We start from the raw sequence: 14,631 nt of genomic DNA, 5'->3' as shown, positions 1-14,631 counted from the left end.
AGGATTTTTATAACATAGCTACAAGAAATTACACATAATGGACAGTTGCGTGAAATCGGACCTCTAGATCTTTTATCCCATTGTTATTTGTTACAATTTGGTGTTACATTTAAACCCATTTTCAATTTAGTTATTCTTGCAACCAAATCTTTTAATTTGATTTTTCTAAATAAAGTCGAGACTATTTTAATCACAAGCACTAATATACATTTATATACATACTCCTCGTGGGATCAACATTTGTACTCAAAAATACATTTTACTATAACTTGACGTCCTGCGCTTGCGAGCAATTAAGAAAACACGCAACACGTATCTATAAAGCGACAAAAGTAAACTGCAACTTGTAATCGGAACTCCGCATATCAGAACCCTATAGTGTACGATTGTCAGAAGAATGATGATGTGTCTACTAAAGACAAATCAACGGATATAATTATTTGAACACATTCAATATTACCGTTGGGAAGCAAAGCCTAAAAATAACCGAGAAGATCAGTTGAGAAAATAATTCGACTTTAGCACGTACATTCATTCTTGAGTTAAACAGTTTTTAAATATCAGTTACAAGAAGCTAACGCTTATCAAATATATTCATAGCTTCATATTTTGAGCACCAATATAAGAACTTATTGTTATCTTATTCGATCTTTTTAGATTAAGTGTGCTTAGCAAACATATCAGTTGCGTATTGATAAAAGTTGTAAAGATTCTAAGAATTTCATTTTGGTAGTGTTAAGTCCAAACTGAAGTGGGTTATTATAGTTGCTGTAATTAATCAAAGTTCTTAAGTAAATATCATATCCTTGAGATAGAAAGGGTGATGTAGGAGCATTTGAAGTCTCCGAACATCCACAAATATTTGTGTTCTTTATTTTCAAGTATTCAATCTGTTTCTCAGTTTGTTTCCACACTTTAAAGTTAACTTATCAACATTGACAACAAGATTCACTACAAGAAAACTGGTTTTTTGCGGCACGACATTAACGACGTGCATTAAAAGCACGCCGTTAATATAATTTTTAACGGCGTGCTTTAAAATGCACGCTTTTAATGTCGTTGCACCTTACACAAACCACGGCGTGCAGAACAAAAACGCTGTAAATATATTTATCAACGACGTACCGGAAAGTATGCCGTTAAAGTAATTTGTTTCAACGGCGTGCATTTAGTAAGCTGTTAAAAATTATATTTACGACGCACAATGCATGCTGTTAATATTGGGAATAAAATTAATACTTTACAATTGAGGCGCCAAATCCCCAAATATCGCGCCTTTCTTTTTTTCCCCGATCAAAACCCTCCAATCTTCTTCTCATTTTCCCCAAATTCGTAATTTTTCATCGCACCTCTTCCTAGCTTTAGTCATCGTCGGCTCCTTCTACCACCGCCGTCTCACCGTGTGCCTACTGCCAGCCTCTTTGCCTTCTGTTTACAGGACCCATCCAACCTCCGTCGCTGCTCCATCTTCTATCCCATCAGACGTCGCAAAAGCTGCAACCGCGAGCCACTCGCCGCGACCCTCCATGTTCATGTGTTTGCCCTGGTTACGCCTTTCCAAGCACTTTGCTTCTTACAATCATTTAGCTGTGTGGCGTTTCTGTTTTTTTTTTTCACAATTAATCATATAAATTTCGCTCAGAATCTCGCATTCTCTCAGGTTCTTTAGCCGTTTCCCAGAAAATATTTGTTTTTCTCTTGAATCCTTGTGTGCAAGATTGTTGTTTTTGGTTTAGAAGATTTTCTTTTTAGATGTGGTCGAAAATCATAGATCCTTCAGTTTTATGTTGAAACATGGTTGAACATGCTAAGTGGATTAGTTTTTAGGTTTAAGTTCTGTTAGTTAGTAATGCTAGAAGCCATTGCCCATGGCAATTTTTTTTATACTCCTTAAAAAAATATTTTGCACTGTAATCCCTTTAGTTGTAGATTGTGATCATATTTCAGTAGAATGGCTCTAATTTCAGCAAGTGTGCTTTCAATTCTCGAGAGAATACAAGTTTTCTAATGCATATTGCCCCCATTAAATGTTGAGCTGGCTGTAGTTTGTTAAATATTTTCACCTAATCCATCCCAATAACTCAAGAGGGACGAAATTATACTGCATGTTCATCAACCAGATCAGAAAATACCTATGCGTTAGTGCATTGATGATTATTATTACTTGTACATTGGACTCCTTTTCTTTTGGAGATGACATTCTAATTTTTCTTTGCCGTGTTTTTTCGGAAGATTTCCTCTGTTAATCTGCTGTATTATTGCTTGGCTTGGATCTTGATCAATTTTTCTGTGTGCAAGTGAAGTGTGTGACTGGTATTTCGCATGTGTGTTTGAATGAAATTATTACTTGTATTACGATGGATTCAAATCTACCTCAGTATGGTTTCTGTCAAAATCCAGCTCAAATGCGTTACTCAAATTTGAGACCTATAATCCAAACTCAATCTAAGGGTGTATTTGCATTAAGTTCAAAAACCAGATTTGGATCCAGCTTCCAAGCTTGGATCAAATTAGGAATTGGGCCTACTCACGCAGATCTGTTCGTCTTTTATGATTTATCATTTTATAAAATACATAACATTTTAATTAAAAACTTATGTTTAAGTTTTAATTCATCATTTGTGTTTATATTCAATATAAACGTAGATACCATATGTATGCTTCGATATTTGTTGAAAATTTGGACACACACACACACACACACACACACACACACATATATATATATATATATATATATATATATTGTATAGATAAATACTTTAAGATTGTCCTTTATGCTTGAGATAAGGAGCAAACATTCTGCCTTTGTTGGTTCCATCACCATGGGCTTAGTAGTGTACCAAGCAACAAGGCCTTTGATCAGTAGCTGCAGAATTTGACATGACTTCTTTTCTCTTACTTTTATATCCATGTATATCAGTGGATGAACTTTCCTGATGATTGTTGAGAATTATGCCTGGAGCTGTATGTTTAAATTCCGTTGGCATTTTTCTACCGAATTTGCTGTAACATAGGTTCGACAAAAAATTGAAATGGACAACAAGAAAAATCTTGCTGGCAGGTTGTTCGGAGGTTTTATATGCTATATGCGAAGATTTCATTCTTTTACTTCTACCGGTGGGATTGAATCCTCTTTCCGTTATTGTTTTTTACCAGCTTTAATTTGCGTTTAAAGATATTGCAATTGTTTGATATTGTAAGCTATTTTAACTATTGCAATAGTTAAAAAGACATTGTTTGCTTGCATTATAGTTCTAGTTCAACTCGTGGCAGCGCATAAGATCAACGGGAACAAGCTGCTCTCCCAGAAACACAGGTTCCATTCTTATTTATTGCTTACTTTTCGCTGATTTATGATTATTTAATTAACTTTTGTGGTGTAAATGAAATTTATTATAGTAAAAGAGAAAAAATCACTACAAGAAAAATGGTTTTTTGCGGCACGACATTAACGGCGTGCATTAAACCCTTTTTTTTCAGATAAAAGAAAGTCAACTTTACGGGGCCTATCTTTAATTAAAATATATAAGTTGAATTGCAAATGTAGATGTCACATTTTCATGGAAACCTAATTGTGTCCTAAAATTTTAATTAAAGGCTAGAATTTGTCGACTCGTAGTGGTTGGAGGTTGGAAAGGTCACAATAAGCACCCAACTCAGATTACTTTATAGTTCTAAATGTTGAACTTTTTCATAAATAGAAAATTTCAAAAACTTTTATGTTTGGTTTCTGATATGGAGTTGTGTACCTGTATATGATTTGGATTTGGACATTTTTGCATTAAGTTCTTTTAGAAAGCCTAGAGGGTTCTTTGCTTCTTATGAATTAATAAACATATATCAAATTCAACCAAATTATTCAAAATTTATTTCAAAGCAGCTAGTAATGTCTTTGGTGGCATAATTGATGCCAAGATTCTGAATATTCCCTTGGATAAATTTTGTTTGGTTTCAAAAGGCAGTATAAAACAAGAAACTTGTTACACATCTTTCACGTTATCTTTTCACATTTTTCTCTATATTTTACCGTTAAATTATTGTTTAGTCTTGATGATGTAAGTTCCGATACCAAAAGGAACTAAGTTATTACTCTCGTGTCCAGCTCGGAGATCGTTTGCAAAACCTTTTAATGTTTTTATAATTGATCGAAATTGACAAATCCATGAAAAATTGGGCCCAATTCACAGCATATTAGTGTATATTTGAGCTTTATTAGAATATGGAATAGTTCTAAAGAGAGGGCCAAAAAGTAAAGCATGGTCTAAAGATATTTGCTTTACATCTTCCACTTCAAAAAGAAAGATAAATATGTGATCCTTCTTTCTTTACATTGAAAAGAGCTCTATTGTATTGCACTAAATAAAAAGAATCTCCTTAAAAGTTGAAAAAATCGACACCCTTCATGCATGGGAAAATGTGATCTTGGACTATGAATGAATGCCTTTTTGAAAAAGATATTTATATATGCTTGTTTCATGTGGTTCATCTCTGTTGATGCCTTAATTTTTTTAAAAAAAAATTGACAAAGTGAAACTTTAGTTGGTTGAAAAAAATAGATTTCCTAATCATAAAAGCATGCACTTCCCATCCCCTGTCTCCACAACCTATGGGCCAATTAATTTTCTCATTTTCTCATTTTATTTATGAAGTAATGAAAATTATTTGACGTCATATATTAATTTGAATGTTAAGGTTCGGGTCATTTACGAAATGGATAAAGAATGGATTCATTTGCCTTCAAGACTTCTACCCGAGTATGAAGAAGGGGTTCAAAAATTTCTTGCACAAGCCAAGGACTACGCCAAAACACGTGATGTAATATTATGTCCTTGCATACGTTGTAAAAATAAGAAGTATATGACATTTGACAAAGTGTATGAGCACTTAATATTCAAGGGGTTCGATCCTTCTTACACGATTTGGTTCTTCCATGGTGAAACTGATACCTCACACTTTGAAGGTGAAGGTAGTTTAGAAGGAGTTCAAGAAGCGGATGATGAAAGTAGAGAGGCATTTCACTTATATAGGGATGCATTTGTCTCAGATGAAGAGGTTGGACACACTACGTCTGACGCAAGAGATTATGAGTTTACTGATTTATTAGAAGATGCAGAAACTCCTCTCTTCCCTGGATGTACGACTTATACAAAGTTGTCAGCATCTGTCACATTATACAATTACAAGTCTACCAATGGTCACACTGACAGTAGTTTCAATGAGCTCCTTAAGTTCTTAGGTGACATGCTTCCAGAAAAAACCACACTTCCACAAAGTGTTTACTCGATGAAAAAGTTGTTGAAACCATTTGATTTAGGATATGAGAAGATTCATGCTTGCCCAAACGATTGTTGTCTATTTAGAAAGGAGCTCAAAGAATTAGACTCATGTCCAAAGTGTGGTTCCTCAAGATGGAAGGTGGACAAAGTTACCTTAAAAGTTCGTAAAGGAGTTCCTGAAAAGGTGCTAAGGTATTTTTCTGTGATACCAAGATTTAAAAGGATGTTTAAATCAGAAGAAATGGCCGAAGATTTGATTTGGCACTCCAACCACAAAAGTCAAGATCATATGATGCGTCATCCAGTTGATTCAGTAGCTTGGGATACAATAAATCACAAGTGGCCTGCTTTTGCATCAGATCCTAGAAATCTTCGTCTTGGTCTTACAACAGATGGATTCAACCCTTTTGGTGACCTTAGTTCTAGATATAGTTTTTGGCTGGTTATCTTGGTCAATTACAATCTTCCTCCATTGAAGTGCATGTCGAAAGAAAATCTTATGTTAACTTTACTAATACCAGGTCCAAAGCAACCAGGAAATGATATAGATGTGTACTTGGAACCTCTTGTGGAAGATTTGAAGGAGTTGTGGGACATAGGTGTGGAGGCATTTGATGCATTTAGCAAGTCAATGTTCAATATGAAGGCTATCTTGATGTGGACAATCAATGATTTTCCAGCTTATGGAAACCTAGCTGGATGTGTCACAAAAGGAAAATTCGGTTGCCCAATATGTGGTGAAGACGTTTGTTCTATGTGGCTTAAGTACAGTAGAAAGTTTTCATACTTAGGCCACCGAAGATTTCTTGCTCCTGATCATCCATTTCGTGAGAAAAAGAAGTGGTTTAATGGAAAAAAAGAGAGAAAAGGAAAACCGAGGGCTTTGACTGGTTTAGAAATTCTCAATGCGGTAAAAGTCATTGAAAATGACTGGGGGGAAAAAAAAGAGTCAGAATATCAATAATGTAAAGAGAAAGAGAAAGACGCATGATAGTTCAAAAAATGTACAAAAATCAGATCAAATGTGGAAGAAGAAGTCAATTTTTTTCAGTTTGCCATACTGGAGTGTGAGTTATTTCGCACTATATTCGTCAAGTTTTATAAATTTGTTTTTTTGTTCATAAATTTTTATGAATCATGAACTAATACTATGAAATGTGTTAATTGTTATGTGCAGGGACTGCTTGCTACGTCATAACATAGATGTGATGCATGTTGAAAAGAATGTCTGCGAAAATATCATAGGCACATTGTTAAACGTGAAGAAAAAATCCAAAGATGGTGTGAATGCTCGCAAAGATTTGATGCACTTAAACATTAGAAAAGAATTACATCCTCAAGAGAAAGGGGAAAATATGTATCACTTGCCTGCTGCACCTTACACATTGTCTAAAAAAGAGATGAATGTATTTTGCTCTAGATTGAAGAAAATAAAGTTACCCGATGGCTATAGCTCAAATATTGGTAACTGTGTTTCTTTAGAAGAGCATAAACTTATTGGGCTGAAATCTCATGATTGCCATGTTCTAATGCAACAATTGCTATCAGTAGCATTGAGAAGTCTTTTACCTAAAGGTCCACGTAGTGCTCTATTTCTATTGTGTGCATTTTACAATGAATTATGTCAAAGAGTGTCAGACAGGAACCGTTTAGAACAACTCGAGGAGAATATTGCTGAAACTCTATGCATGTTGGAAAGGTACTTTCCACCCGCTTTCTTCACTATCTCGGTTCATTTGACAATTCATTTAGCAAGAGAGGCTCGCTTGTGTGGGCCTGTTCAATTCCGTTGGATGTATCCATTTGAAAGGTAATAGATATTAATTTATTTTTAGACCAATATTATGTTATACAAATAATTTAAATTTGCTAAAAACACTAGTTTCATGTGAAATTTGTTTTTTTCTTTAGATTTATGAAAACACTTAAAGAGTATGTGAAGAACCGAGCAAGGCCAGAGGGTTGCATAGCTGAGTGTTACCTTGCAGAAGAACGAATGCGGTTTTGTAGTGCCTATATAAAAAAAGCGGCTGGTATTGGTATCCGTTCTAATCGGAATCAGGATTTGGACAATGGATTAGTGGAAGGTCGCCCAATTTCTCAAGGAAAAGAAAAAATTTTAGAAGACCATGTGTTGCAAGCTGCACATCGATATGTGTTGTTCAATACTGCTGAAGTTGAGCCTTACTTACAGTGAGTATAGTTAATTACATATCATATTAGCCTTTGTGTATTGCATAATTCATATATTCTAATAATGACCCTTTAATGATTTTAAATAGGATGCACATTGAGGAGCTGAAACAAACAAATCGTCGTTTCTTAATTAATGAAACATTATTACAGAAGCGACATATGGAAACATTTGCTCAATGGTTATCAAAACATGTTTTTGATAACTCATCAGACAGAATTCAATGGCTAGCACATGGTCCAAGAAAACATGTCGTATCTTATATGGGTTATATTATAAATGGATATCGATTCCACAAAATTGATGTTGAAAGGTCGACACAAGATAGTGGTGTTTCGATTGAAGCAGATACTGTTTGTCAGTCTAGTGCGAATGATTATTCACATACCGTTGGAAGAGTATTATACTATGGAGTTATACGAGATATTGTTTTACTAGACTACTATTCTTTCAAAGTTCCTGTTTTTAGGTGTGATTGGGCAAATCATGAAACTGGAATCAAAATGGAAGATGGTTTTACACTGATCAACTTACACCAAGGTCTAAGAACTTTTGAAGGCGATCCTTTCATTTTAGCATCACAAGCAAAACAAGTATTCTATTCTAGAGACAATGACGAATCAAACTGGTATGTGTTGCTGAAAGCGCCGCCTCGGGGTATGCATAACATGAATTTGCTTGAAGAGGAAGCCTATACATCATTCACACCTCTTGATGTGTCCACACTTGAGATTAACATCACTGAGAAAGAACCGTATGCGAGAAATGAGTGTGAGGGAATTGACGTGACTGATCCGTGATTGAAATTTTCGGTTGTAGAGTTTGTAGTTAATTTAAAAGGTTCCATTACACTTTATTTATTGTTGCAATATATTTGTCTGTTTTCTTTTTATTTTCAGCGAATTATCATGTTATATTACATGTTTGACTATCTCTTCATATACAGCATTAAAAAATGAGCAGCTTGGGCCAAAAACGCAGCAGGTATCTGTAGGTGAAGTTCAGGTGATATTTTATTATTTTGTAGATTTTGGTTTATTTTAATTTTAATGATGTCTCAATTTTACATGATAATATCTCTTTGTGCTATTTTGTAGGAAAATATAGCAAATAAGCTATCGAGAGTGGACTCCAACACTCCACCTAATTCATCAGAATATTTGCGTGATAAAGACCTAGTTGATGACGCCAAAACTAATAAGAAAAAAGGACGAGGTCCATCAAAGTTTAATTTGGGTAGTGGCCAACAACAGCCCAAAGATCTGGAACGTAATGAGTTTGGACAGGCAGTTGGAGATAATTCGGTCAAGTACGCCACTTTTCTAGGTTGCATGGTAAAAGAATTTGTGCCATACACATTAGATCGATGGAAAGACTTAGACGAGGAAATGAAGAATAAGATGTGGTGTTGTCTTCAGGTAATACTTATCACTGTTTTTTATTCCTATTTTATTACAAAATGTAAAAATATTTTTATGCTTCTTAATGTGTAGTTGAACTATAAAGTTGAGGAGTGGGAGAAACATTCAATCTTTCAAAAGTTAGGTAAATTGTGGCGTGATAGAAAGTCCAAACTCCAAATAATTATACGAGAAGTTGATGATGGTCGAGTGGCTGGACGAGATCTTTGTCTTTTGAAGCACGAATTTTTGGATCAAAACCAATGGGACTTGTTTGTAAAGAAGACACGATCATCACCATTTCAAGTAAGTATCAATTCATTCTTATGGATTTTTGACTGTTTGATACATGCATATAATTGTTATGGTTTTCGGGCATTAAATTTAATAATTCCAAGAAGTAACGAATCACACAATATATAATGTTCTTCTTACTGCATCACTTGAGATTCTTGGTGAAACTTAAAATATTCTAACACATAACACCACTAGATTAATTGGTTGACTGGTGTAAAAGTTAACCTTTAATCCTTTATAGTTATTTTTCTCAACTGTCGCACTTATTTTTTCTGTATCATCTTAGTTTTTCATTTTTCATTTTTCATTTATACCCATTATGTGACAATAATGCATTGGATCAATTCTTTAATTTTTAGCAATCATATGACTAATCGATTATATATGAATATGTTATATGTTTTTTATTTTCAGGAAAAGAGTGAAAAATTTAAGGCGAGGAGAGGAAAGCAAATACACAACCACACAATGAGCATGAGAGGTTATGCCCGTTTGGCTCACATCATGGTAATTGTTATTATTTGAAAAACCTTATGAAAAGTTCTTCTCTAAGTGTTTTTATTTTTAATTGTAATGATACTTTTTTTGAATTATGTTCCTAATGAATTTTTCATATATTTCTATATGCTTCTTACTCAAGGAGAAAACAAGTTCTGCTGATACACCAATTACAAGAACAAAAGTATGGGTGGAAGGCCATAAGAAGAAAAATGGACAACCTAGTGGTGAAGCTGTTGGAGAAAGAATGGTAAAAAAATTATTTCTGTAAAAAAAACTGATCAACTTGAATTCATTATTTTCTCAAAAATTATTTGTTTGTTCTTTGCAGAAAGAAATAGAAGAATGTGCACCTGAATCTCAAAACACTACTAACATTGCTGAGGATGCAATTAGCCTTGTATTTGGGAAGGAAATTCGAGGTAGAGTGCGTGGAATGGGCTTTGGAGTTATACCTTCAAAAGTTGGAGCATCTTTGCAACAAAATGGAACTATTAAACAACTTCAAAGTATGATGCACAACCTTCAACAAGAAGTGCAACAAATGAGGTCCATTGTTTTCCAAAATATGAGGCAACAAAATGAGCAAGAACAGGTTAGTAATTAAACAGCAATATATAAAATAATTTGTATTGATGTTGTTGAGAATTTTTGTTTAGTGACCTATGATTTTGTCTTGATCATTTTTTTGTTTTATTGTTGGGAAGAAAAAATGGTATAAGTTTCATTTAATTGTGAATCCATGTATTTGGCTACTGTGAGTAAGCTTCAAGAACTCCGTCTGTACTCAAGAATCCATGTATTTGATCAAACTGCACCACAGAAGCACTCCATTTTTCATGCACCCAAGAACTATTACCATCGTGAATCGTATATTTCGCTTCCCCATTTGACCACTATTACAAAATATTCATCACAAAGTGTAAGCCATGTAAACAATGCAATCGAGAGGTTCTTAGCTTATCTCTTCTGTCATTGATTTGTACAGCACACATCGCTTCATTTATTTTCTTGGCTTACTCACAGTAGAAGTAATCTAATGGCTCTTACATTGGAGATTTGTTGTTTGAGATATTTTTTGCTTTATCTCAATATGTAGGTAGGTAGTGGTGGCAGTATTGGGATTGAGAATGATATTGGTAGCGGCTGTGATATCAATCGTCTCAAAAAAAGTGGTAATGTTGATAATGTGAACCAACATCAAGTTGCATCTCAGGTAATTATCTTAAAAGTTTGTGTTATCTAAACCACATTTGTTATAAAATAGATATGGCATAATTAATACTTTGTATTGTTTATATGCAGTCAAATTTAAAGAATGTGTGTCATGGAGATATCTCTGAAAATACTAAATGCAAGTTGCTTCATTGGTGTGGTGATGGAGTTGTTGCTGAAGGTCGAATTGCATCCACAGATCCAACTGTAAAAGTGCATCACGTTCCTCTTGGTGGATCTTGTTGGAAAGTTTGGGTTGATAGAGTTCTTGTGGAGCAGGTAGACTTAATTCGACCGAATTCTGAAATGATTTTTCTGGATGATGCAGTTGGAAGCACAATAGCATGGTTTTCTAAATTTATCGTTTTGAGTGACCGATACAGATCTTATATTGGTTCTAGGGTTAGAGACACTAGTGCATCAAACCATCATATTATTCAGTATTTTGTTTACTTTATCAAGTTTTTATGTTATCTTATTATTTTGTTTTAATTCCGGTGATTGGTTGGATGTTGTGTGATAAATCTTTTGAGTTACGATATTATTGTTTAAAATTTGGTTCATAATAATATAAATAACGTTAATGTGTTGCACGTTGCTGATAAACCAAATCGACAGCGTACAATAATATATCAATTATATCTTGCATTGCGCCTTATCAACAGCATGGTTGCTTTTAACCGCAGCGTGCAATACCAGCTGCCAATGAACCATCAACAGCATATTGCTGCACGCTGCCAATAAATCATCAACAGCATATTGCGCATGCCATTGATACTTTTAACTGCAGCGTGCAATGCACGCTGCCAATTGGTGAACATATCAACAGCATGTTTTGCGCACGCCATGGATACATTGAACCACGGCGTGCCTTGCACGCTGCGAATTGGTCAATATATCAACAGCATGTTTTGCACGATGTTGAAACTTTTAACCATAGCGTGCGGCGCACGCTGCCGAAAGATAACTATCAATAGCACACTCCGCACGCCGTTATTAGAGTCAACCGCAGCGTAAACTGCACGCTGCCAATAGTTTCAAACTTAACACGGCTTTCAACTTTACAGCGTGCGTCGCAGCGTGCCATGCACGCCGCGGATACCTTTCCGCGGCGCATATTGCACGCCGCAGAAACCCACTTTTCTTGTAGTGATTATCGAATTGAGTTTTTCACCAAACTGGTTCATTCTTTCGAAAAGATTGGAAAATAGTCAAGTGTTTATTCAACCCCCCTTCTAAACATTTTCACTCATCCAACTGATCATAATATTAGCCTAAGATCCTTGAAATTTATCTTATGGCACCAAAGTAATACAACTTAACTATTTACAAGTACATCTCAAATATAAAAATGTTGCAAATCTTAAATTTCGAGTAATGGTAATCGATAAAATCCTTCTAGCATCAATAACACACTTCAATTATTTTCTTCCCATTTGCAATTTAGTTGAGGCCTAAGACACTTGGACTTTTCTTATTGGAACGAATATCGAATTCTGACGTATCCTTAATGTTTAATTAACAATAGCGCATAAAACTTAACAAGTTCTCCCCTGTTAATGTTGGACTAACTCTAATAATTCGACTTCACATATAATCCATAGCATTTTAGAATCCACATATCAAGATTTCAGATTATTTACTCGATAAAAATCTTAATATTTGTTCATTGATAACCTATGTTGAACATTACTAATTCCTTTTGGTTTTTATTTAGCCCAAAATTTTCATATAAACACCTATCTCATAAACTTGTAATTCAAGCTTACGCAACACAGATAGTCTTATATAACATAATTCCAAACACATATACACTTAATCCACAGTTTCTGAATGGTTTTCAAAAATTCCTCAGAACATGGTATCTATCTCACTTCTTACATCCGTCTTTCAAGTAACCTAACCATCAATTCTACACAACTTTCTAAAAAAATTTAACCCTAAAAAAGGTATAATTTTAACTCTTAAGATCATGACTAAAACTTATGATACATGTAAATCAAACCTTAATTTCACAAAAATATGTTAACTTAATGTCTAATCATATAACTTAACTAATTGATCAACTTTACCTAAAATTTTCATCACTGTAAATTTTTTATTTCCACAACATTATTCCACTAACGCTTATATTTTCAAGCTCAATTGATTCATCCTACAATGCCCTTGATTATCATTCTTTATGACATTATAACCCAGATATTTCAAGGTTCTAAATATCCCTTCAAACCTAAATCATCGAGAATTCCTATCCTTTAAACCATTCAATTCTCACTTATTGCTAAACTAATCCCCAAATTTCTTAACCATTGCAAGATTAATTCCTAATTTCCTCGAAAATTATCCAGTTGGTCCTTAATTTCAAAAATTCTAAATTACCCATAAGTTCTTAACGTTCTTAATTCCATTATATAGGTTTCTTATAACATAAAGTTCAATAATTTTAAGCTTATTAAATCCAAAATCAATCCTCATAACCAATCTTAATTTTCCATCAACACCTACAATCTCAAATTATACGTTTTTATACTTCTAAAGACCGTCGCAGTCTTCGAATTATTATTCCTCATACGTAATTCTCAAAAATTAATGCAATTATTAACCATAGATCATCAGTAATTTCTTAGAAAATATACATACCCCAAAGGCATTCATAATCTTCATGACTAACTTATGACCCAAAAAGTAGAACATCGGTACTAATAACCAAAAATCAATATAGTCAAATCATTTTTAACATTTCCTAACGCCCATTAGCCAAATTCTTAATCATGTTCAATTCCACCACAAAGCCAAGATGCATGAAATTCATATAATTTCTTATTTCATGTCGTAACATGCATAAAAATTCTAAAGCATCAAATCTCAACACATATAGACAGATGAACATGTAATGTAAAACATATATCATGTAAATATGCAGGTGATAGCATAAAATTTTCAAAACATGTAAACTTACAGACTTGAGGCTTGATGACTGAGCTTATGAAGCTGGCGGTGGAACAACCCTTTACAAGAACCATTGCTCTGATACCAACTGAAACGTCTACTGCTTAAAATTCTACTGAAATATTTTATTAAAGCTCTTTTCGAAAATACTCAAACACATGCATGCAATAAAAGAAGTAAATCATACATTTTAAAAGGTCATCCAACCACTGAATGAAAATAATTTCAGTTAATTAAATTTTAAAATGAAATCAATCTCATAGTCTACTGTTTTAAAAGAACTCAACTTCTGTCAATATCACCAACGTATAAAGAGATGCAAAAACATTTAAAATACTGTTTACACCCATGAATCATGATCATAATATGCTGAAGAATGCAAGGTCCTCGAATTAACTTATTCACCCCAGCTCAGCCTACTCAGTCTTCAGCGCCTCCAGTCTCCTCATCAACAAACTGTTCACCTGCACCATTCACACCTAGTGAGTCTAAAGACTCTACACACCTGAACCGTTATAACAAGTACATATACATATCGTGCAACAGTGAAAAGTACTGTAAGCAAAATAACTTTCACGGTCTTCAAAATCGTGAACATATAAACGTTTACATATTCATATCAAATCATGTCATATCGTATCATTATATACGTATTCATTTTCCTTTATTGAATTCAGATCATTAGTTGTGACTTTCGTATCAGCTCTAAGTCGATGGATCCATCTACGTATAACCGCGACACCTAGCAGCAGGGACATTAGCGACAGTTTTACCCATCCACTGAGCCTTGGCCTTACAT

At 34.1% G+C, this 14,631-nt stretch overlaps 2 protein-coding genes across 2 annotated transcripts; both read left to right on the top strand.

The window, feature by feature from the left end:
* The first annotated feature begins 3,163 nt into the window (after window positions 1–3,163).
* LOC142554619 (uncharacterized) lies at window positions 3,164–11,700 on the top strand. The gene is made up of 10 exons (XM_075665281.1): window positions 3,164–3,319; window positions 7,943–8,478; window positions 8,571–8,891; window positions 8,967–9,179; window positions 9,585–9,677; window positions 9,811–9,918; window positions 10,000–10,263; window positions 10,768–10,884; window positions 10,974–11,285; window positions 11,674–11,700. The coding sequence occupies exons 3-10, from the start codon at window positions 8,805–8,807 to the stop codon at window positions 11,698–11,700; spliced, it is 1,221 nt and encodes a 406-aa protein (XP_075521396.1). The 5' UTR covers window positions 3,164–3,319; window positions 7,943–8,478; window positions 8,571–8,804.
* On the top strand, window positions 4,714–8,273 carry LOC142554620 (uncharacterized). The gene is made up of 4 exons (XM_075665282.1): window positions 4,714–6,227; window positions 6,457–7,089; window positions 7,191–7,472; window positions 7,562–8,273. Exons 1-4 carry the CDS (start codon window positions 4,714–4,716, stop codon window positions 8,271–8,273), a joined length of 3,141 nt encoding a protein of 1,046 aa, XP_075521397.1.
* Window positions 11,701–14,631: the final 2,931 nt, after the last annotated feature.

This window comes from Primulina tabacum, chromosome 8, assembly GCF_025594145.1.
Source record: "Primulina tabacum isolate GXHZ01 chromosome 8, ASM2559414v2, whole genome shotgun sequence".
Classification (NCBI taxonomy): Eukaryota; Viridiplantae; Streptophyta; class Magnoliopsida; order Lamiales; family Gesneriaceae; genus Primulina; species Primulina tabacum.
Note: the sequence above shows the minus strand (reverse complement) of the source record. Positions and strands in the feature narration are given on the sequence as shown.